At 42.5% G+C, this 23,677-nt stretch overlaps 7 protein-coding genes across 7 annotated transcripts; 2 read left to right on the top strand and 5 right to left on the bottom strand.

Moving 5' to 3' along the window:
• Positions 1-234: 234 nt before the first annotated feature.
• On the bottom strand, positions 235-4,544 carry PHALS_01626 (uncharacterized protein; the record flags this gene model as incomplete). Its single annotated transcript, XM_024716053.1, has 2 exons — positions 235-632; positions 968-4,544. 2 exons carry the CDS (start codon positions 4,542-4,544, stop codon positions 235-237), a joined length of 3,975 nt encoding a protein of 1,324 aa, XP_024581690.1.
• A 658-nt stretch (positions 4,545-5,202) lies between these two features.
• Positions 5,203-7,776, bottom strand: PHALS_01625 (voltage-gated ion channel superfamily; the record flags this gene model as incomplete). Its single annotated transcript, XM_024716052.1, has 1 exon — positions 5,203-7,776. One exon carries the CDS (start codon positions 7,774-7,776, stop codon positions 5,203-5,205), a length of 2,574 nt encoding a protein of 857 aa, XP_024581689.1.
• A 786-nt stretch (positions 7,777-8,562) lies between these two features.
• Positions 8,563-10,784, top strand: PHALS_01624 (phd-finger protein; the record flags this gene model as incomplete). Its single annotated transcript, XM_024716051.1, has 2 exons — positions 8,563-8,761; positions 8,827-10,784. The coding sequence occupies 2 exons, from the start codon at positions 8,563-8,565 to the stop codon at positions 10,782-10,784; spliced, it is 2,157 nt and encodes a 718-aa protein (XP_024581688.1).
• Positions 10,785-10,841: 57 nt separating this feature from the next.
• PHALS_01623 (Uncharacterized conserved protein) lies at positions 10,842-12,127 on the bottom strand (the record flags this gene model as incomplete). The annotated part of the gene is made up of 2 exons (XM_024716050.1): positions 10,842-11,257; positions 11,320-12,127. 2 exons carry the CDS (start codon positions 12,125-12,127, stop codon positions 10,842-10,844), a joined length of 1,224 nt encoding a protein of 407 aa, XP_024581687.1.
• Positions 12,128-12,214: 87 nt separating this feature from the next.
• Positions 12,215-13,115, top strand: PHALS_01622 (FOG: Leucine rich repeat; the record flags this gene model as incomplete). Its single annotated transcript, XM_024716049.1, has 2 exons — positions 12,215-12,532; positions 12,600-13,115. 2 exons carry the CDS (start codon positions 12,215-12,217, stop codon positions 13,113-13,115), a joined length of 834 nt encoding a protein of 277 aa, XP_024581686.1.
• Positions 13,116-17,605: 4,490 nt separating this feature from the next.
• On the bottom strand, positions 17,606-18,210 carry PHALS_01621 (uncharacterized protein; the record flags this gene model as incomplete). Its single annotated transcript, XM_024716048.1, has 2 exons — positions 17,606-17,698; positions 18,106-18,210. The coding sequence occupies 2 exons, from the start codon at positions 18,208-18,210 to the stop codon at positions 17,606-17,608; spliced, it is 198 nt and encodes a 65-aa protein (XP_024581685.1).
• A 2,883-nt stretch (positions 18,211-21,093) lies between these two features.
• On the bottom strand, positions 21,094-21,365 carry PHALS_01620 (uncharacterized protein; the record flags this gene model as incomplete). Its single annotated transcript, XM_024716047.1, has 2 exons — positions 21,094-21,154; positions 21,250-21,365. The coding sequence occupies 2 exons, from the start codon at positions 21,363-21,365 to the stop codon at positions 21,094-21,096; spliced, it is 177 nt and encodes a 58-aa protein (XP_024581684.1).
• Between the last annotated feature and the right edge of the window lie 2,312 nt (positions 21,366-23,677).

Genomic DNA, 23,677 nt, shown 5'->3' with positions numbered 1-23,677 from the left:
CGCTCCCGAGACTACACCCGCTCAGGAAGAAACATCAACTCCGTCCACTCCGACGATTGCTCCTGACAGCTCGTCTCCTTCGACCGAAACCACGACTGCTCCGGAACCATCGACGATCGCTCCTCAATCGACGTCCAGCCCAACAGCAGCTCCACAGTCCACCTTAACTCCTGAAAGCACGTCCACTCCTGAGTCTACGTATGTTCCTACCGACGCTCCCGAGACTACACCCGCTCAGGAAGAAACATCAACTCCGTCCACTCCGACGATTGCTCCTGACAGCTCGTCGCCTTCGACAGAAGCCACGCCTACTTCAGAACCATCGACGTTTCCTTCGACTGCAGCTCCCATATCCACCTCGACTTCTGGAAGCCCGTCCACTCCTGAGTCTACGTATACCCTGACTGATGCGCCCATCATAACGCCCGCTCCGATGTCATCGACAATTATTCCTGAATCGTCCATTCCAACAGCACCTCCTCCATTTACTGACACTCCGGAAAGCACGTCCACTTCTAAGTCTATGTATACCCCGACCGACGCGTCGGAGATGACACCCGCTTCGCAAGGAACATCCATTTCCACGACTGCTCCCGGCAGTCCGTCTCCTTCAACTGAATTCACGTCCCCACCTGATTACCCAATATCCGATTCTGAACATACATCTGCACCAGTCGTTGCCCAAGCCTCAAAAGGGTACACGTCATCGGTTGCCTATTCCCCATTGGAGATTGTCATCTAAGTTGATAACCCTCTACTCGTTTTGTTCGTTGGGAGGCACTCAGGACTACCTTCGAGCTATTGCATAAGAAATCCTGAAATGTTATGAGTTTCAACGTTCAGCTGAAGCCACGTTGTATGGTTGCCAGCATCTGTTAGACTCTTGTATCGTGTAGATAATCTAGATAATCATGTTTTCATCGACTTTTAACTTTCAAAGATCTCTGAAATGAGCACTCTTAATTACTTGCCAGACGATTATCCATTTCAATGAAAAGCCGATCAAGTAAATGCGTATGAAAGAATCGTCGCTTTCCAAGTAAATGCCGCTTCTTCAACCAAACTTCGAGATCAGGACGTTGCATAACATGATAGCAAATCGCTGTAGTTTGATTAGGATCAAAATCTGCTTTGAACGCTTTAATTCGTTTCATGTTTCCGTTCCGAGCGTATACATCTTCCCAGAATACAAACCAAAACGTGACTGCAGGGTGAGAATAGATATATTTCATTCGCAAATAAAGCGAATCAAGCGAGCTTTCGTGGGTCTTAACGAGTGATTGAAGGCGAGGATTTCCTTCGCGGTTTGTAAAATGATTCTGAAGCTCCTGGCGAGAAATATGGGGATTATTGTAGACAAAAAACCAGAACGCATCGCTCAGTGTCGAGTTCGCTTGTGAGTGTTTACGATCTAATCCGTTTCGATAGTCTTGATAATGCTTTTGTAATTCAATGACACCCGGAATCCAAACATCTCTCGTTTGTTCGAAAATCATTTGAAGTTGCTCACTTTCTTCCATTGTATAAGTGAGACCGATATGATCCATACCCATAATTGCTACTCGATTCTCGAGATGATGAACCTTTTTCGTATGTGGAGCCACAGCATCTCCACGTCCATCGCGATACGACATGGTGACATCAAACCCTTCAGCCATTATTCGCTTGCTATTATCACCTCTTGTAGTTACGTGAAGTACACCACATGTATAGCTACACGTAAAAGTTACGGTGGAGTAACGGGTCTCTGTGTGCGTATTTCCTTCGGAATCAGTTCTCGTTATAGTACCATCGTCAACAGTTACTTGTTCTTGTCTAGTGAATGGAAAGTTGACAGCTGTAGCTTTTGTACTAAGCACGCGAAGTTTTTGTCTTAACGCTCGTTTCGCTAAAATTCGAGAACTAAAATTGAGCGATAAAAACTTCGCCAACGTTGAGTGTCCAAAACTATCTGCTTCATCTCGAATGATAGTTTCGTCTTTCGAATCGTCGTATACCATGATGCAGTGAAACGGATACGGACGGACGTACATTTTTCCAAAACATGACTTGGAATCCAGAATTCCATCTCGAGCTCCAGTAGCGTCATCCCAAAACACATCCACCCCTTCTAATGCTGCACGTGCTACCAAACGAAGCTTCGAAATATACGAATCTTCATCTCCATGCCAATGTAATCTCACTCGTTGAATTCCTGATGCAACAACTGCTTGTTCCAATGTCTCCAATCGCTGTACAACAGTAACTTCACCAGGTTTGATTGTAGTATTTTGCGTCATTGTGAGAAATAATGAACGCCAGAAGGCCTGCCACACGCGATATTTAACTTGTTTATCAATATCCCAGCGAGGTAAAATACTCTTTGCAGAAACATCTTCAAGTCCGCGGGATGGATCACTAAAGGTTATCCACCCAAGTAGATTTTTGATTATCAGTCGAAACCCGTTCATCCCAAGAAGAAGAACAAGCAACATAACAATTAAGTTGAGTATGTGTACCACGCTAACAAACACCGTAATAAATTGAAGTAGTTTTTGGTCCGTTTTAATAAAAGCCACGATAACTCCACCCACACAAGTGATTAAAGCAGTTACCTTACCACTAATTTCCATCACATTATTTAAAGGATCAGTAAATGGGGTCCCATATCCAGAAATTACAACAACAGTTGAGTAGATCGAACACGATATGATACCACGGATTTGAACATCTGAATTTGTTGTCAGTGCAATTCCAAAAGCAAGTGCGAGCTTCACAATAAGCTGCAACACTTTGTAGTAGCTCCAGCGTTGTTCAAATCCAGCATATAAAGAGCGATAAGGACATCGAAGTTGACTTGGATCACGAGATACAAGACGTGCGTACACTTTATCGTCGAACGGAACCATTTCTCCGTCCAAATCATATGTAACAAGTGGATTTTCAAGAGATCCCGTTGGTCGATTCTCTGCAATAGCTCGGATAAGTAGATATGGAAGTGGAATCGTGAACGTTATGAGTAAGAGAATGGCTATCACCACAAAAACTGGCCACGCAGGATCATGTTGGAATCGAGAGAGAAGCAGTTTTGAAGCATTTATTCCTTGATTCTTGTCATCATTTGAATGCGTAGTCGCTGCTGCAATGACAATATCAAAACAAAGTCTTGTTAAAGGTAAATAGACTGTTAGACACGCGGTAATGATAATCGTAAAGATTCGGACTCGCATCTTTTGCTTCTCAGCGAGTAGCGCCCATGTTAAAGCTTCATGCCCTTGACGCACTTCGTCCGCTCGACGATGCAAATGACGACCAGAGAATGCAAACCACAGAAAACTTCCGTAAACAATTGTAATAGCAGCGAGTAGAATCCAAACAGCTACTTCAGCTATCCACGCTCGGCTTTGTGATGTCCTTTCAATTAAAGCCACTAAGTTAATTGCCATGACATCGTACAAAGAATGTAAAGTGTCTAGAAAACTGTTCATTTTGCTTGCGAATTGGTATTGATTAAAGGAATCGAGTACTGAAACGTACAGTCCAGCAAAGAAAAGACTGACGGTTTGAAAGAAATCCCGCACTATCTCAACGCGAAGAAGAGAAGGAAATCCAGAACGACTTAAGCATGTTGCAACTACACCAAAAGTTGAGGTACCCCCGTTTCGAATTGTTTCCAATGCTGCATCGACAACATCTCGATTTTGACTGAAAACTTCGTCAAGACTAGCGAAGCCTTGAGTAACAATCAACTTTGTGTATGGCGAGTCAAAAACATCATTTGATGTCTTTATGATTAAAGTTGTGACCTCCTTTGCTTGTTCAACTATTGTTGAATCAATTGCTAGCAAAGATAAATTCAATGGCTTCAAACAATGTGATTGAAATATGTTCCAGTCGTGGTCGGATAGAAGTTTGCGAATGTTAGCCATGTGTTGATGATATTTAAGAACAATATCGTCTGCTATTGGCTGCCCCGTTTCGACAAGATGATGAAGAGCATGAATTAATTCGTGATCCGAAGTTAAAGCTAATAGATCCGAGGAAGTGAGTGCAGTAGCCAAGAACTTGCCGATCGCTTTCGCATTTTCTTCACCATGTTCAAGAGTTTGCAGTATTTCGGAGCCATTATTAAAGATTGGAGCTGACAGCAATGTGACTTGAGTGAGTACATCGGTCACAGATGTATGTACAACCGACCAAAGCGATAGTAACTCGACAACAGGCGGCGAAAATTTCGTGGCAGTGGCACAGTCAGCTATTGCTATACGAACATCAGCCAAGTGCCTTAATGTACAGTGTTGAGACAAAACGGTAAGTCCACCAGCAGTTTTGATCTCATCTGAAAATCGTAATTCAAGAGCATGACCCGATGCCGCCATCGTAGCAACTGCACCTTGACATTCTGACGAAAAGGACGAGAGATCAAAAGCATTAATAAGTGCTTGACCTGCTCGTTTAATGGAACGTTGGACCTCTTGAGAGTTTGCGAATACATTCGGGACTTCTGTAAGTGTTTCAGACGGTAAGTCGTCGATATCGAGAGGTAGTGGCACCACGGACGCCATGAAAAACCAAAGGGTGGACTGTGGACTGTTGAACTAATTTTATCGTAACCAATTTACTTACATTATCAAGACATCGTGAGATCTCGATGCAAAGATATAGATATATTTGTAGATTCTTTTCATATGCTCTGACAAATGAACATCTTTAACTAAATTCCTGCTCCAAAATGTATCATATGTCTACATACAACACATATGCTAACAACAACGCAACCCTTGCTGATCTGATTTCCAGACTTTTACGCTCTCGTGCTAACAATCAGCTTAACGAATAACTATCTCCTTTACGTAGCCACTGTATCATCCAAACTTTGTTAAATCGGTGTACACTGCATCCTTCTTTAAGCTACATAAATCATTCTGATGCGACTAAATGCACTAGTTTAACGCACCTATCCTCGCTACGGAAGTTTAACGATGAGGTGATGACCTAACAGGTATCGAAAACAGTTCAGGACTATTGGTTTATTGTACTTTCAGATAATAACAAGAATTTCAGAAACTCATTTCGTGAAGTAGGTGTACCGCGAGAAACATGACCTGTTCGTTTAAACATTGGCTCGACATTTACCTGCACCTATATGCACTTCGAGTAGGACAGTGTCGATGCGAATTACGTTTTACATGTTTCGATCAATCAACATTATAAATTCATTGTTTAGTATCCTGCAACAAATCGATATCCTTTCCAATCTCGTGGTGTTTCATAGTTGTATTCCTTCAGCACTTCCATGAGATATTTGCAAGGACCGTCCTGTGGTCGGATTTGTTGAGCGGTTGTGAGATATTGTCGTGCTTTTGACCAATCTCCACTTAAATATGATTCTACTGCGCTAGCGGCTGCTTCCAAAAACGCTGGTTCCAGGCCTTTTCGAATTTCCAGATACTCGGGATCGTTCTCAAAATCTACAGGAAGTTGACATCCTGTTACCGAATCAATTTTAGGCGTACCAAACCCAGGTTTCATCACAGTGACATCAAATGTGTAGACGGTAAGAGGTGTATCGACCCCTCGGATACTAATTTGATCCATCTTACGTAACAGACGTCGAGCTGCAGGTGAAATTAATGCAGCAAACCAATGGGAGATATTAATTGGAGTCATAAACATCTTAGACCCAGCTTCCAATCGATCTGCCATTTCAACATGAGGAGAAATATATGTGGCATCAATTTTGAAACGTGATCCTATAGCACCTTCGACAGCCCAACCTACGTGCATGCCAAACCCCATTTTGATGCGAAAATTTGGACCAAATCGCTTAACTACGACATCTCTTGTCAAATATTCGGTTAATGAACCTTTCGTGTTTGCATTATCCAGATCAATCATGCATTTGATAAATGCAGTAAGTGCACTATCAGCCATTTCTGTGGGTGTAATACGACGTGGTTTTGTGCCTGCACCTAGATTTGGAGGACACAAAATCGATTGATTTACTTGTTGACGATCTATTTCCGTTGGTGTATCAGTGAACCGTGAAAAGCAAGCCATTTCACCATCGCAAAGTTTCCATGATAGTAAAAAAGCATCTCCCACGTTCTTGTTTGCCATGCCATAATAATGGTGAGTACCTGTGTGCATAATGTCGCCTAATTTATTGACATACACCATAACTTCTTCCTGCAAACATTCGGTCGTGTCTGTAAATTGGCGAATATCACAAAATCCGTAAATGGCAGTGATCTTTTTGCCCGGAAGCATCGGATCGAGATCACCCGAGCCCATATTTTTGCCAATAATATCGGCACCAGCAGCTCCAAAACCAACCTGCATGAGACGACCAACTTTTGACAATGTCAGCTCAAGTAGTGCAGTCTCAAATCCTTGTTCATTGGCATTTTTACGAATCAAAGCATCATTCCTGGATGTTTGTACGCTTGCAAGTGGGTTTGCAGCTAATTTTTTGACAACGTCCATCATTCGTTCGATTGGGTCTAGCACGAGGATGCGAGCCGTACGAATAAATGAAGTTGACGCAGCCACAAGTACAACAATGATAAAGCATGTTTTTAAAATATTGTAAGAAGCAGAGGAGGCACTTGTAGACGCAATGTCGAAGATGGCAATACTCATACAAGCACTTGAAACATCTGCGGAATCAATTGCGACAAACTTTTTGTTGAAACATCCATATGTTTTAACAATATTGATCTCAACATCTCGATATAAATCAGTGACAGCAGAGTAACTTGCAAGCATGTTTGAAGCTGACCAAGAATTGACTGGGTTTACACTTAAATTACGTGGGAGACTCGGAGATTCTTGAAAGCGAATTGATGCAATATCAGCCAAAAGCTTTTCATTCGTGACATTAGTCATTTGAATATATAAAAGCATGCCTGCATCTTGCACATAGCCCGAGAGAAGACGTGCATACTCTGTAGAGCTATCAATACTTCCTTTCGACATACCCGAAGATACGAGCATATGAATAATGCGTAACCCATAATCTTGATAGCGATATTCTACCTGAGTATATCCTCCATCAAATACCGGTAAAAGCATAATCAGAAAGAGCACTAAGACCACAACACGCTGCACTGTCACTTCACCCATTTTACTTCCAACTTTGCTCTCTTGTAATTGTTCTAATGGTTCTGTAGTGGAACTGTTTTTCCACTTAAGAATCTTAACCACCCGAAAGAGTCGCACAGCTCGCACAACTCGTACAATTCGTCCAGCTTTACTACCAGCTTTCGTTGCCTTACTAGCTTTAATTGCAGACGAGCTCGTGTTTGTCCCGATAATTTCATTCCAAATCCATCCAATATCTGGTAGAACGGAGAACGTGGCAATGAGATCGAGTAAAAAGTAAAAACTCATGATATAGCCTGGTTTAGCATAACATGATGCTATAAACTCGAACGAAAAGAGCACGAGACAGATTGAAGCGAGGGTATAAAATCCATTGTCTGCTGGCAGTGAAAACAACGACAATCGAATGTCATCTCCAAATAAAGCATAGAGTGTTACAATGAGCATCATGACAGTAAACCATTTCGATTCCAGCAAACTTAGCACAGCGCGTTTGTAGGCTGCATTTCGAGCGGCTTGAGCGGGTGTCAACGTCCTTTCGAACGGGAACTTGCGCGTTGGTCCGTTCATTAAATGCCCTTTTTTAGAATTCGCAACGTTTGTTGGAAGTTTAGGTGTCAGTGTAGCATCCGGATTTTTCATCGACACCTCTGGCGACACGCGGTGATGCCCACTGCCAGTCCCAATGATCATAATGCTGCTCGTTCCGTCCGTGAACAATCGACTTTGTATTATATTCGACTCAAGTCGTTACACTGTCGTAGCGACCTATCAAGATTAGACAAATACTAAGGTACAATTATCATGAATGATAGAAGGAAGAATCAAGTGAAGAAACTGTTTCAGGTTTTCAAAAGTAATTAAAAGTGCAGATTTCTTGCATGAGTCCAAGCATCATCTTGTCGTCATCTTATAGTAAGGACGTGCAATTAGCTACAATTAACGACGGCATGTCAGCGAAATTTTCAGCAAAACGTCCTTTCCATTTATCAAGATTTTTCAAGTTCTTTTAACCTTATCATGAGTTACTGGTAATACAATATTAAATTTCATGACATTTTATAATTCATATATTCGTCATGTAATTTTTCTTAGAGTTGCATGAATGCCCCTATCCCGGAGGGATATGAAACGCTTTGTTTTAATGCCCTTTCGTTTCGACACACAAACAAGTGAATTCTCATAATGAAGTACATTTGCTTTGTCAAATTTCACCCAACTAACTTTAGTTTACTGAATTATGATAATACCCACGACCTGTATTTCATCAATTCATTTAAAAAGACACATGTACAAACAAAGATGCAGAGGCAGTCCAGAAGTACCTGTATCCTACTCAGATTCTTGTTATCTCCTCGCTAGATGTGCCTCTATCATATATATTGTTGGATCTAGACCCTCCCTGGCTACACTTACTAGACTGTCTGTAATTCACTCTATAATTTACCGTCTTGAGTGCAAGTTATTAAAGAAATAGCAATGCTTTCCAATACGATGGGCTGCAACATATGCGGTCAGCACGTCACTTCACGCTCATCTGCCTTTCTGATCGAATGTTACTACTGCAGTCGTTGGCTACATGGTGATTGCGCTCAAGTAAGTGAACAAGATGCACTGCTAATTGCTAAGTTTGCTTGTATTGAGTGTCAGCATCATGGTCATGAAGTGGTTAAATATTGTACGCGCTTGATTTTATCAAAGCAGTTTATCTCTTTTCTGACAATATGTTCTACTTCTTTCTAGCATCCCTCGAAACTACCTCGTTTGACCTTCATTCAATGCCCTTTACACCGTTACCAATACATTTAAGCAGCAATGAATCATCGACACCTTTACAACTTCGACATGTAAAGAGTTCGCGAGAATTTCGTCAATTATTAAGCACAGCTATATACGCTCGATCTGGAGTACACGTCGTCTCAAGTCAAGATGTTCGACCTTGTTTTTTGTATCGAAATGCTCTTGATGAGCCTGTGCTTATAACAGGTAACAATTATCAAGCTGCAGGATTAAATGAACCATTTCCAGTACTTGATAAAACGATTATCACCAATTTATTGACACAAAATCGAGAATTACGAGCCATTGACGTGGCGACACAGTCAAACTATCATTTGACTGCACCAATGTGGCAAACGATTCTGTCCAAGTCCAATGAACATGATGCTCTTTTGATCAATGTCGAATTTCAATTGTACAATCTGCCTATTCAATGTCAAGTCGCACCACCTCTTGCTGTCACACAGGTGGATTGGCAGAAGTTGATCATGTCAAAAATACACGAAAACAATTCAAAAGAAGATGCTACTTCCAACATATTTGCTGCATTTCTTGAAAGGAATGCGTATCTGGACTTTATTATTGTCCCAAGTGGTCAATCGACATGGCTTTCTGTGTCATCAGGTGAGCTATGGGTGTTTTTAATTCCACCAACGTCAGTTAATTTTGAAGCATATCGAAAGTGGAGAAAAAATTCAGACTTTGTTACGCTGTTTTTACCTGAACAAGTAAATAAATGTATCAAATGTGTTGTACGTACCGGTCATTCACTGTTAATACCAGCTGGATGGATGTTTGCTCGCTATGCTGGAGAAATGGAAAGCTGTTCATTATTTTTTGGGTATTTTGCATGCACTGCAGCATTGGAAGCACAGATGGAAATTGTGCTACTGGAAATGCAACACGATACCTTGAAGGATACAACGTCTACTTGGCTAGCAGTGGATTCTAATATGCAGCTCTGGACGGCAGTGTGTTACTACATCCGTCAATTAGCAGTTAACAATAATGGAAAAGTGAACGATTTGGAGCGTCGAGTGCTACAGCGAGCATTACCACGATTGAAAGAGTGGAGTGTGCAACCTGCGTCATTGAAGATAGTGAGAGGCATGTCATGGATTCCCACTTCTCAGCAAGAGGCTCAAACAATCATAAGTCAATTGGAGCAAGCTCTTGATGTTCCTACTTGCAGTCTCGAAGACTTGGAAAGGACTTATGAGGTAAACAATGATGTCAACATCTCTCCAATTCCACTAAGCGAAGCGACCTGTATCTACTCTGCTGCTTCTATTTCTAATGATCAGAATCAATCTACTTGGGATCTCAATTATACAGCTTACAGTAATCTCAACTCGTCTACACCAATGGAGTCTACTTGGCCGAGCTATACTACTAGCCCGCAACACCTTCAACAGTATCCAGATGAGAATCTGACGCATAATCAACCATATCAATCCAATGTGCCGTGTTTTCAGCAGCCCACACTGTTTCATAATTTGCAAGAATATGGCGATTCAGACTACAAACACATACCAACGGGCCTGGACTCATACACTTTCGGATGTCAAGGCCAAACTACTCTCGACAATGCTGTTCCACACTCTTTACACACATCTTTCGAGAATCAACCCCGAAATTTAGATTATAAAGGTCAATACGTCGACATGTTACGTCATCGCGCTTCATGTCATCGATGTGGAAACTTGCGCAAGAACAATGTACAGTGTTCAGTATGTCCACATATTTTCTGTGCAAAGTGTGCTGAAAAAATGATTGAAGAGCATGGAAACCAAATCTTTGAAATCGGCTGTCCCGTATGTAAGGAATTGTGCTGCTGTGGCAAAAATCGATCAATTTCCTGTACGCACAAGTTCCACTGCTACAAAAAGTGTCCATCAACTAAACGACCAACGTTTGGATAGCAATGGCGAATAGAAAAAGTGTATTGAATGCGCTAGAGCATTCAGCTTTCCTTCTACTTACGCTCGTCCACTATGTTTGACATGAGATCGAAGAGCTGCAAGAGAAATAAGCAGCGCTTCTTCGGACCGAATCGTACGACTGCCTTGGTCTGGACAAGTATTTACCCACATGTCAAATAGTGTGTTTGAGTCCTCACCACTCACTGGTAGCGTTTCATCCGCGTCAACACACTCTTCAATACCAGCAACGCCACCAAACACAACAAGTGCGTGGCGGAACGTTGGCAATGTGAAGTCTGGATCATCTACTGAGACGTTACCACGCTCAGACGTACCCACTTTAAGATCATAGCCACCAGGAAATGGACAGTTGGTCCAGACGTTGCTCAGTGAAGACGCAAATCGTGTGGTATATCCCCAATAAATGCCAAGTTGCTCGCGAGGTTCGGCTGACGAAACTAAAGTACCTACCACTACAATAACATTTGCTAATCAGCGTCAAACTTATAAACATGTTAACATCTTCAATGCTTACTCTTCTTTTTAAACTCTTTTGATGCCTCATCAATCTTGACTGTCACACGTATACCAGGCTGAATACGTTTGTCCACGACTACTTCTCGCTGTAGTCCAACATATACGTGCGAGCCTTCTTTCTCTTTTAATGGTCGATCTGTTACTACTCCTTCACGATACACACTCCACTCGTGTGCACGTAGGTGATGAGGACAATCTAATGGATTTAATAAGCCGGCACAGCTCAAATCCGAGTGCATGGGAAACAATGCACGGCGCAAATATTGTGGGGTCTCTAAATACTGCAGAATCCGAGCCATAAATACATGACAATCTTGTGCTCGCTTCTTTGGAGCTCCAGTGCTGACACTGTTTCCCAATTGATCATCAAATACGATAATCTCATCTACTTGAAATATCACAGCAGCGCGAGCTACTTGACCGGCCAAGTATGTTTTTAATTCCTTGGTCTGAGCATTGTCCAGAATGGAGCCAGGGATAGCCATACTCAATGTATAGGCACGTCCCTTAACAGCTCGCTCATGATCTAATTGCTTCTTCTCTTGAAGCTTCGTATCTGCCTCTCTAGCTTTTTTCTCTTCAACTTTACGTCTTTTACGCGCTTCACGTTTGAGTCTTTGGGCACGTTCCGGGTCTTCAGACTCTTCCAACGGGCGTTTTTGATCCGTACTAACCTCAGTAACGCCAGTTGAAACCTTAGTTATCGATTTCTTGACCTTCTTGATCTTTCGCACAGACTTAACTGTTGTCACAGCTTCTTGGTGCAACGTTGTGAGCTCCTCGTCACTAGACTCGCTGCTAATCATGACATTAATGTTTCAAGAATCATTGGATTCGAAGAGTAGTACTTTTCAGTAAATAGTAATTGCTAAGCACTTGTATAATAAAGTAATATGGGTAATACGGCGAACAAGGCACTGGAGGCTCATACGAGGGCAAAGAGCAAGCCTAAGAATAATCATAACGTTCAACAGCAAAAGATTAAGACTGCGAGGACCACAAATGTACTGGCACTTTCTAATAGTAAGCTGAAAACTCTCCCTCAAGAGTTGTTGGAGTTGTCGAGTTTACGCACTCTGGATCTCACATGTAATAAACTCAGCAAGCTACCAACACATTTGAATAATCTATTGGCACTCAAGACGCTTAAAGTATCTTCAAATGTTTTGATTGAGCTTCCAGATATGTCAAAGCTTGAGGCACTCACAACGGTAGAATTTTTGTTCAGTGCATTTGGTTAAAGCTTTTCACTTATCATATCTGTTTGCTTTATCATAGCTGGTGTTAGATAATAATCTTCTAGAAGACATTCCCAATGCACTGCCACCAAATCTAATCAAGCTATCGCTTAAAGGCAATAAACTTCGTGTGATTCCTCGCAGTGTACTAGACCTCGCCCATTTACAGGAATTGGATGTATCAGATAATGCTATAACAACTCTTCCCTTGGATTTAGATACTTTGAAAGAGTTGCAAGAGCTTAACATTGACGGAAACAAGTTGGTGGAATTGCCAGCTACTTTGGGAAGATGCAGTAAGCTAAAAGTACTGTCGGCACGCCGGAACTCGCTTGTTGGGGTGTCAAAAAACGCGTTAGGACAGTCTATTGCTGCTGAGGTGCTAGGTGAAGGCTCGACAGTTCAGGTATTAAATCTTGAAGGCAATCCAATGACTAAAGAAGACTTGCAAGGAATGGATGGCTTTCAAGCGTTCCTTAAAAGGCGTACACAGCTCAAAAACAAAGAGATTCACGGTGGACTGAATTCGGATTTGAGCATTTGTGGACTCGAATGAGATTGAATCAAAGATTCATCTCAAAATTAACTGCTCCAGTTGTCGACTTTCTAGCAGATAAAAGAGCGACGACGTGATTTTCGGAAAATCATAAGACTTGATGAATATCACATGCACTACTAGCATCGATTATGTGTTGCGTCGACAAAAAGTCTTGGAGATAGGGTGCGAGCCAGGTTTTTTTAATAATATAAAGTTAAACAGAAATAATGAGTACTAGTTGAATTATACTCGACATCAATCAACGCTGTTGCATTCCAACAAGGTACTTCTGCGCCAGTTATGCGTCTTGTGTGCTTTCTTTTCTTTGCTCAACCTTATGAAGGGTCGGATTTTCACGCAGGGTCATCCGACAAAGTCCTCGTAGAGATTCTGCGAATCCAAGTAGACTCAAGACGATCTACTAACAAAAGAAAGAAGTGGTCCCTATTGTACCTCTTCTAGCCCATTACGGTGCAATATACTTGAAGAGATGGAACTGACAGCACAAAGGTAATTCACTATCAACGATACTGTCCCGAATTTTAAAACCGTCAGGGCCTGAGAAAATTGTCAGGCAGATGCGCGATTCTCGAGAAAAGTAAACAGTACATGGAGGAAATTGAAGATGCCGAATACGGATACGAGATCTGTACATAGGAATATGCCAAAAATTCTCTTAAACTTCCTGTGAATAATGAGGACTTGGCAGCGCGCAACGTTTTGTCATCTTATAGTTGGATTTGAGTTACAATCTCATCCGAGGTGCGGCATGGCTGGAACACCATATGCCATGAATCAACTGGATGCTATTATTTGTACATGTACTCTATCCTTAAAGGGGCTTTGAATCTAGAAGGCAGAAGAGCTATTGTTGCGGGTATGGCTTTGGAAGCTTGGCGTAGAATATGTATGAATGTTGCTGTATACATCAAATAAACTCCTGAAGGAAGAATCGACCGCGAGCCTTACTTGCAAGATGAGACGAAAATGGCGATGGAAAATCGCGATCCCCAAAGTGCATATCTGTTAGAATTGTTAATTACAGCGGTAAGTTGGTGTCCTTTGTACTAGAGTCGGTGGAGGCGAGTATGAGCGCTCTATGCTTCTTTGTCAGATTCGGTGAAGACAAACAAGAAAGCCCATATGACACGGTCTTCTATCCCCAGGTCGGTGGGGATAGGCAACTATAAGTCCCACGTCCGAAGTACCAGAACCTCCTTATTAAAGATAATCGATCCTCTCGATGGCCTAGCAGTGAAGCTCCAAGAGCTCGTGGTGAGAGTAATTACTTATATGTGATAGGAGTGACCGAGGTTGACCTAAGTGTCGCAAATCTTCATTAATAACCTCCGGCAAAGCTCTCACCAATCTTGAAGTGTTGGTCCGAGGGTTTTTTGCAAAGAGCTGCAGAAAGAATATGTTTCTGAGCTGTAACGGTTGGTACCCGAGGAAGAGCCGAACTTATAAATAAGCATACACAAGTCCGTAATTTAAAACACTGAGTGTAAGAGGTGGGGCAGTTATCCTTCATTGTCGAAACGGATTCACGACATTGTGACAAGATCTCCACCAAGTATGTTGCTTCTGATTCGGCGATTGTGTCATAAATCTGACCTGGATGTTGGTTTCAAATACCGCATCACAAGACAGCGACCCTTATCAATGTTGCAGTGTGATGTCATATACCTATCTCCGTGTGTAGCGCGAAACATATTTTGCAAGGAAGAATACATCTTTCCACTGCGTCGACTTTCTGTGTCAAAACGTCAAGGTTAAGTAGCGAACTGTCCGTGCTTGTATTAAGCTTAATGTAGGTGACGTCCCTATCACTGCGCAGAGTAGTGGCAGATCAGGCCCTAAGCACTGTCTAGCTCCAGCGATATTCAATCCTCTGGTGCGCATCGTGCTTATGCACAACCATCTTTCGCTAGTACGTTCTTTCATAGTCGTACAGAAGACGGGATAATGAATATAAATATCCACATTATTCCTTTTGCGGGCAAACTCGAGTTTACGCACCTTGGGAAAGCTGTTCGTTAACGTATACAAGTGCGCCTTTGGCGCTGACAATCTTTCCTTTCTACGTCGCAATGTTTTGAACATTATTTGTGTGTAGATCTCGCAAAGATCAATCAAGGCCGTTGTAGAATTGCCAGTCTCTCCATTCAAAATGGACTTGTAGAAATGACTTGAACTGGTTGTCAACTTGCACAAATGTTGTAAGCTGTGCAGAGAAAAAGCGACTAATCGCCGATCTCAACTAAGGCTAAGAATCAGCGGAAGAGATGGTCCTCAATGCTGTGGGAGAAGAAAGTTGCATGAAAGCCCCGATTATAGGAAGAACGATCCTGATAAACACGCCTCTTCCTGTCATCTGTGTCGTTTTGCCATTAGCTGAAATTGCTATTGGAAGATGTCAAAATTATAGCCGTTTCATCGTGTTGCGTCCGAGCCTCACCACTTTATTAAAAAATATTCAGTTTGGGTCAAGGAACTTCCTGCTATGAAGTATAACTGTTTAATTCGAAGCCGTTCGTGATCCAATACAGCGCAGGAGTCCTTGCGCACAGCGACGTCCTCACCGCATCTTTTACAGAGAACGGAAAGGTAACTATCCTTCTCTACTGAATACACCGTCGACGTGATGCCTTAATGAGGTGTTGGAATTGATTGAGCGTAAACTGCTATATGCCACTATGGTGGCGTTGCGCATTGATGTGGCAAAAAATACAGCGTTCGGGTCAAATGCAACATGTGTTGCGCTGAAAGCTTCGGAGTGGCTCAAGGTTTGGGATCAGATACCACCATTTCGAGGTGTTTTGTTGCACAGTAGCACCTTTACTATTTATTTAATGGCTTGCTGTATTACAGCACTAATCCATTTGATTTTTAACGTTTGGTGACAAGGCATTCAATTTCGCGATAATTTATGATGCACATGCTACATAAGGTGGCTGCAGCGAAAGCACATACGGCGCGTCAGCAACAGTTAACGCATTCAAACGTTCGTCAGGTTGCCAGCAGCTAAGATATCAAGTCAGATACGTTTGTGACGCTTCCAGACGTGCAACTGCGTTTCTAATTGAATCAGACACATTCTACTGTTGGTTCAATACGTTTAAATGGATAATTGCTGAAAAGTCAAACATCACTCAATACTTCGGCACCATTGGATAGTCTACCGCTTCCGGCAGAATGTTGGCAGTCCATCACTACAGACATCATGCATGGTCGCTCAAATAAAGCGACTGGTATTACTGACTGTCAGGTGTTTGTATATTGCCCGAGCGAAACGACTCACCTCGCTGTTGTCGGCAAGACCATAACCGGTGTGTATACAGCTAATCCGCTTCGCTACAAAGATTTCGCAGACAAAAATTTGCTGGTGGTCATTTTCTCAAAAAGAGACCAAGCTTTACAGCGAAATGTTGGCAGACTTCATCAATATAATGGGTACTAGGTTATCCATATCCATCGCTGGTCATCCGCAAACAAATAGTCAGATAGAATTGAGTGATGGGGCATTGCGCTGAAGATTTTACGCAGGGAGACCGAAGTGCTGGAATTACTTGTTTATTTGTCTCTGAAATATTGAGGCCCGCTGTACCGGCCTCAACAGTGTGACCAATGAAAAAGAATATGTAAATTTCTCTGATCCTTTAGCTTCGCCACGGATACTTGGTGAGGAAGGGATGTCAATTCGCCTTAACTTGTTGATATCAACCCGGCTTCATTTTTAGCAGAATTGTAGATGAGATCTCGTGTTGTAAAGCTGAGTGCCGGACGCAACGAATGAGCCAGGTTGGCAAAAGCAACATGCACATACCAAAGGCGAACAGACTAAGAGGGCAATTGTTGGTGAAGATAAGCAGGGTCGCTTACAACAATAAGGGACGATGATATATGCTTACGTAATGGTCTGTATTATGCTTGACATCTACGGATTAGTTAAATGAAAAACGTGTTATTTGGACGTTTGCACCACTAAAGGTAGCTTGCAAAGCATTGAAAGGGGTGAAGTTACGTGTATTCGCTCTCTTGACTCTACTTATTGAGTTTGGTACTCTGTGGCACTTTCACAAGCAATCATAAAAAGAGCAGGTACGCAGCGAGGGCACGGATTTAGCTGTGCTTGCAGCTCTAGGCGCAAATGACTATTAAGAGATGGTGTACCGTGGCGTCAGAAAGCCCTTTCGGAGCAACATCCGATCGATCAGTCCGCTCTCAAATTGGGCAAGCGGCCCACAGGCATAGACTTGTAAGAAATTCACCCCACTTGCAATTATTAATGGAACTTATTAATATTCACGACTGTATTATACTACAAAGAGTTCCACCGACTCTTATGCTTGCACCGGTTCACGGCTCAGTAAACGTTAAGTCCTGATGGCTACATACATACAATTAGTAAGCACGTGTGAATTCATTCGGCGTGTTCAACTGTCATCCATCCCATCAGACATTGAGATCACGTATTGAGATTGAATTGCTTGGCATTGATGTTGCGTCTAAACGGCAGTCGTGAAACACGTAATTTGAAAGACTGTGAATCTTCGACTACGACCTTCATGAAGCATGAAATTGCAAGCTGATCCAAGTTTCTGGACTATCACCACGATGTCAATAGCTGAGATAAAACATAGCCGCTTCCTGCACTGAAGAAGCAATGTTTGATACTTCTCGGCGATTCGCATGTGATGCACGTAAACTCCCGTTTCAGCGTCTTTGGAAGCGCCTGGTTTAGCTTTTACTCACAGACACCACCACAGACAGCGCGTTTGCTGTTGAAGTTATATTTATTTGCGTCCTTGTTCGTACACATAACCACTGGAAGTGGCTGCAAATTGTCGGATCATCCGGTCATGCCCCGACGACAAAGACGAAGAAATCGCTTTAAACGTGTCGAACGTGGTGATTATGTTTTCAGGGAATCAAATGTGATTGAAACAAAAAGGTTATTAATGACTCCAGCCGGTCTTTGCGGCGCAAAAGCCGTATTCCGAAGCACTTTTGCAACGAGACCGCAAAACGTCTTGGCCATCCCCCAAAATAGAGGATGATTGTCATCAGACTCAATGTGATTCACGCGTTCCGCCTGGTCATCAATAAACATCTGTGTCGTCGTTGTGACTTTGAGGCAGGACCCCCATAACACTACGCTACAGAAGACGGGCTTTCATTGTGCGACATGTTTCAGTGTGAGGTGAAGCCTTGATCCGCGGCAATCTCAGAAAATTTTATTAGGCTGTAAACAACGTTTTTGTTTGTCTCTTGTTGAAGGCGCACGTATGGAGGCGGGACTTGTAGAGTCATCATGACCATTCTCATCGGGGATAATGAATGAATGCCTCATCGATTATGGCTTGTAGGCCATTGGACGTGTCGATCGCGCCTTTGCCGGGGGAATTGCTGAGGTGCCTACAATAAACAAGCTAGTAGAAAAGCCTCGATGTGAATTTCGCTCACATGAGACAGAAGTAGCATGTGCAGAAGGGAATTGAACTTCCATTGCATCATTTGATTTTGTAAAATTTAATACATGTAGACCTGTGGGCTTTTCAACCTGGATGAGAAGTTATAAGGCATGCCCCCTGTTCGTTACTATTTTATTGATAAAAATTGATATATTTACTACAATTTGAAAACAAACATAGTTTTAGAGCTATCTATTAATTATAAAAATGTTCAAAACAAGGTTTTGATGCTCGTCATATTCAATTCCAAGCTTATTTGGTGGTCAAAAGTCAATTTCCTGTGCGTTAGATAATGCGGACTCGTCTAGTCAAGTTTTTTTCTGTGCGAGGAGCCCAGTAAGCCTTTTGCATTGCTAAACTCGAGAGACAATAACACTCTGGCTGTTATGACGACTAACTGAGATCTTTATCAAAACCTTTTCGTAAGAAATCTAGTCCGCAATCCTTTTCAGCATGATTTTAGATCTATGAGGCTCATCTTGTAGCACTGGGGATTACGGCGAGTATCATCGAAACGGCAAGTATCACCCATGAGTGTATTGTTCTTTTATATATTTGTTACTTAAAAGTTTGTGTGTGATAAATTAAACAAGGCAGTACTCGATAAAGTTGTCGATTATGTAGGCTTGAACATAAAGAAGGATATTTATGACATAGACTAGAAGAGAGGGTAAGTGTCTGTCTCGACATCGATGCTGGCTTTGCACTTCGTGAAGTCAAGCATTCAGTAAAATTTGAAACTGACGCATGTTCTTTAAGGTTGGCAAAGCTCGGAGCGAACCTCACCAATGGTCATAGTAAGCATGTATCGCCAGACCTTAGTGTTACAGGGATAGTCCACATAGACACGATCAATTTACAAACTGCAGCTGATCCAACAGGAACAAACATGCTTGAAAATGATAAATTGCGAGGCCTGGAATCACATATCGCTCATTTATTGAGCTCTGGGTCCGCAAACATAGTCTATAAGGGCTTTGTCACTGCAGGGGTAGCTTTAGATAAACCGAGTCGATAAACTCCATTATTAAGACGTGGTAAAATAAATGACAAACGATCTCGTAGAAAGTCTTTACGACTGTTGCAAACACTTACAGACAAGTTAAATCGGCTTTTTTGGCCAAGAGAATATTAATTCTCGGTCGAATTTGTCGTTAGCCCGCAGCGGGGTCTCGTAGCACCCTATTCCGTCGGCAACGAGCACGGAGTGGTCGACTTGTGCAGAGGCTGGGTAAGGTGTAAAGAAGTCAAATCTGCGGGAAAATGATGACAGCATGGCCGTATATTTTTTGTTGTTGGTGAAAGTGTGTTCTTAACTCGTTGAATTATATTGACCGCTCTTATCAAGTTGTTTTTACCAAACAAGGCTTACATGTGGGGTATGCGCCATGAGAGCACCATCAAATATGAGATCTCATTGGAGCTCCTCAACCAAGCGTCTGCGTAAGCTCTAACGGAGATGAAGCTGATGCCAAGTGCCCAGCTGTGTTATACGATGGAAAAATCTTTGTTTAAATTTGGTCGATATGAATATGGCTTGGTCATATTTCAAACGGAGCGAGTGCGTCAAGCTTGCAGTCTATCGGCAAAGAAGCCGCGGGCAAGAATGAACCATTACGTGCATTACCGCTGAGCATTTTGACATAATAAATGCTGAAGCGATACATGTCGCCAGTGCTCGCACCACCTAGCCTAGAGTATCGCGTCCAATCAAGATATTGAAGACAGCCTTAATCTAATTATCGATCAGCACCGTGGTACACTCAAATGCGACGACTATTGCAGTGAATCAGGAATCTTTGTGACCCGCGGAGAAGTCTGGTCGTCCAACGAACCCATGGTGCAGGGCGAGCTACGTAAAAAGACTTGGATTTCATTGTGCCTTGCGGAGTTGGAGGACAATAATTCTGGCCTAAAAAAGCAATCCTCGCTAAAAGGCGACTCCTTTAATTTGGATCCTTCTCTTTGCCCAGGGTTGTTGGTTGTCCACGTCTACGTTTCCGCGCTCTATAGAACCGTAGAAAGCCCCGAAAGATTTGAGAGCGTCGTTCAATCACGTACGGAGTATGGCTGTCAGAAACAACTGAAACACTATTAAGACATTGAAGGAGTCAAATCCGGGTCCAATTATTGTGCTACGGGGCTCTAGTGAAAGAGTCAAACGTTTTAACTTAAGGGAAAAATCGATGACTTTGAAAGGGTGGAACGCTGTCACGCCCTATACCTAGTTTTGGCATCAATTTTATACCAGAAAGAGCAAGGCTTTGATTAGGCGATCCATGGACAATTTGAAAGCTGAAAGAGACCGGTGTCGCCGTACTATTTCCTTGTGAAGCTTGATGAGTCATGAACCTACTCTTTCCGAAAGCAAATTCTTATTTTGCGCGGATATCAAATGCTAATAGCTTCGGATAAGGACGTGAAAACTTACCAATTGATGTAAAAGTTTTTTATGAGTGTTTTGAGCAAAGCTTGGGAGGCAGAAGCGTCAGTGATATGCGGATTCAATATGGTTTGGAAGATCAGATCGTACACTGAGGTGTCTCAAATGAGACGTTTGGTTTAGCTATAAGCTGGTGCACCCTGCATTTAGAGTAAGTAGTAAGTTCAGGTATAAGTGTTAGACCTAGGAGCGAAGCATTCTTCTTACCATGCAGCAACACAGTTATGTGACGTACCCACTGCAAATGTGAAGTTTTATATGTTTATAGCAAAAAACTTGACTTCTGAGCAGAGCGACCGCAAATTCTAGAAGCGCAAGTCCACCTTCGTTAATTAAGACAGAAAGTGCCATCACCTTGTTATCTTTAGTTAAAAATGTGCAAAGAGTTGCATGGAAGATAACAAGATGTTTCGGTTGATACCGGAGAAATTGCCGAGCTCAACATCCATCACGAATTAGTCTTCCATTAAGGAACACGATGAGCATTGAGTGCAAGGAGTGGGAAGCAATATTGCGCCGTGGTATAAGAAGACCAACTACGCGTATATTATCCGAATTGGGGAGTACGTCATGAGATTGACTTGGGACTTGAAATTAAATATTGCGTTTCACTCCAATGACTCTTACAAAGGAATTAAAGTTGTACTATATACGCTCTTTCGTGCGCGGTATGACGCCGGTCTGGTGATATAGCAAATCTCCCCAGTCGGTGCCGACTTCTTTGTCAGAAAGACCGCAAGAGGTAAACTGTATATGCCTTTGAAAAGCTTAGTGCAGCCATCGATCAAGCCCATACGCCATTTTATACGAGATGTGGAGCATAACAGAAGTCGACTGTACCTTGTTTGCGCTTTGAAAATGCTTGACAGACATTATCAACAGTTTATCAGGGATAGTGATATGCAATCACACATGTTGAAGTACTCTCATTTGAAAGCAGCGTTTCTGCCCTCTGAAAACGATGTATTCGTCCATTGCTTTGCAGAGCACGACGAAGACAATGCGAACATCCGCGTAAAGCACTTGTGAGTAGTGCTCAAGTGCATTTGCTTAAATTTTCAAATTGCCTGTAAGGACAGTTTGACCTCTGCTCCTACGAACTCCCTTTTTTGGAAATACCATTTGAAAGCATAGCGTGCGGGCGGGTCTTGCATACGACAAAGCTATTGTAGATTAACCAGTGCCTTTGTTTTAAGCTTACTGTAGCTTGGCCAACAATTGCAAAAGTATAATGTATATTACGCCAGAATCTTGCGGTCTGTCACAACTCTTTTTAAAAAGCACGTCGGATGGATCCGGGATGTGAAGCCCTTCAAGGGATTAAAAGCAAATTCGATAAGTGCCCGATTCTGCCTCTCTTCCGGATATGTTGTCTGTGGCCCTTTAGGCTTTTCCATAGAATGCTTTACCCCAAGCAGTTGTCGCTAAGTTTGCCATCTCAAAGGGGCAAACAGGAACTATCCCGTTCATGAGGGGGGCTCCTTGCTGTGAATTATACTCTTGTCAAGTTCGAGGTACATTTGCGGGGCTCTTTGCGGTCAACTTCATGGTACCTTGCTCGGTCCCATGCCAGTGGTATTCATACAGATCATGCGTTTTTGCGTCACCACATATCTCAAAATGTAACCCAATTTTGCTGAGTACGTATTTTTGAGGTACGAATGAGCTAATTTGCAATACAAATGAATTAATGGTTTCGGGCTACATGCAAAACACCCTAGCGGTTTTACTAATAAAATTTTGGGTTCGTGATTTATGGATCACAGCTTCAACCTATACAAGATCTTGGGTGTACGGAGCTTGAACGTTAAATAGCTTAAACGTCAACTTTTGTGGAAAGTAGTCAGTCGAAGTGACTGGCTTACGTCAACTTTTGTGGAAAGTATCCAGTAGAAGTGACTGGCTTACGTCACTCACTTCAAGAAACAGAGACATGTCGGTCTCGTCACCAATAAAGATTCTAAGTAGGAGCCAGCAGTCTGTATCACACAGAATGTTTGCGAGTTCATATACGATGTCATGTATGCATTTGGGACCACCACATCGGAATATTCTTTTATACATTCCACAATGCATATCGAAGGTACCCCCATGTAATGGCTAAGTGTAGCCCATCACAAACATGTGGTACACCGCTTAAAGCATTGTCAGGCAAGGGGGTCGCGAACTTAATGCCGCCTTATCAGAGCGAAGTCGTTGAACGTTTGGCCCACTATTTCTACTCCCAAGGCTTGCTATATTATAGCACTGACTGACGTGATACTCAATGCACCTTTATATCTAATAATGAGGACGTCGTGTAAAGAATACTATACGAGGCACACAATACCGTTTGGGTGGTCACCTCGGGAAAGCAAAGACTTATAAACCACTTATCGCTGTGTAGTGACGGCCCATCCCCTGTAAGCATGTACGCAGTGATGTGTGCTCGTGCGAATTGTATCGATAGGTTATAATTTGTCGTATGCTCTGGTGCCTTTTGTCAGTCCACCCTTTCTAGCATAGTGCTAATACTTCGTCCCCCCAAAAATTATCATTGCTCTTCAGCCTTCTTTCACACATCGTCAATACCTACCAGAAATACTGAGTTTTTTCTAAATGTCTGAGCAGAACGGCACATTACTGCTGTCAGCGCTACCGTTGCTGGTGAGGATACATCTAAA

Source organism: Plasmopara halstedii, assembly GCF_900000015.1.
Source record: "Plasmopara halstedii genome assembly, contig: Scaffold_1583, whole genome shotgun sequence".
Taxonomy (NCBI): Eukaryota; Oomycota; class Peronosporomycetes; order Peronosporales; family Peronosporaceae; genus Plasmopara; species Plasmopara halstedii.
The sequence above is the reverse complement of the archived record's forward strand: the minus strand, read 5'-3'. Positions and strand labels throughout refer to the sequence as shown.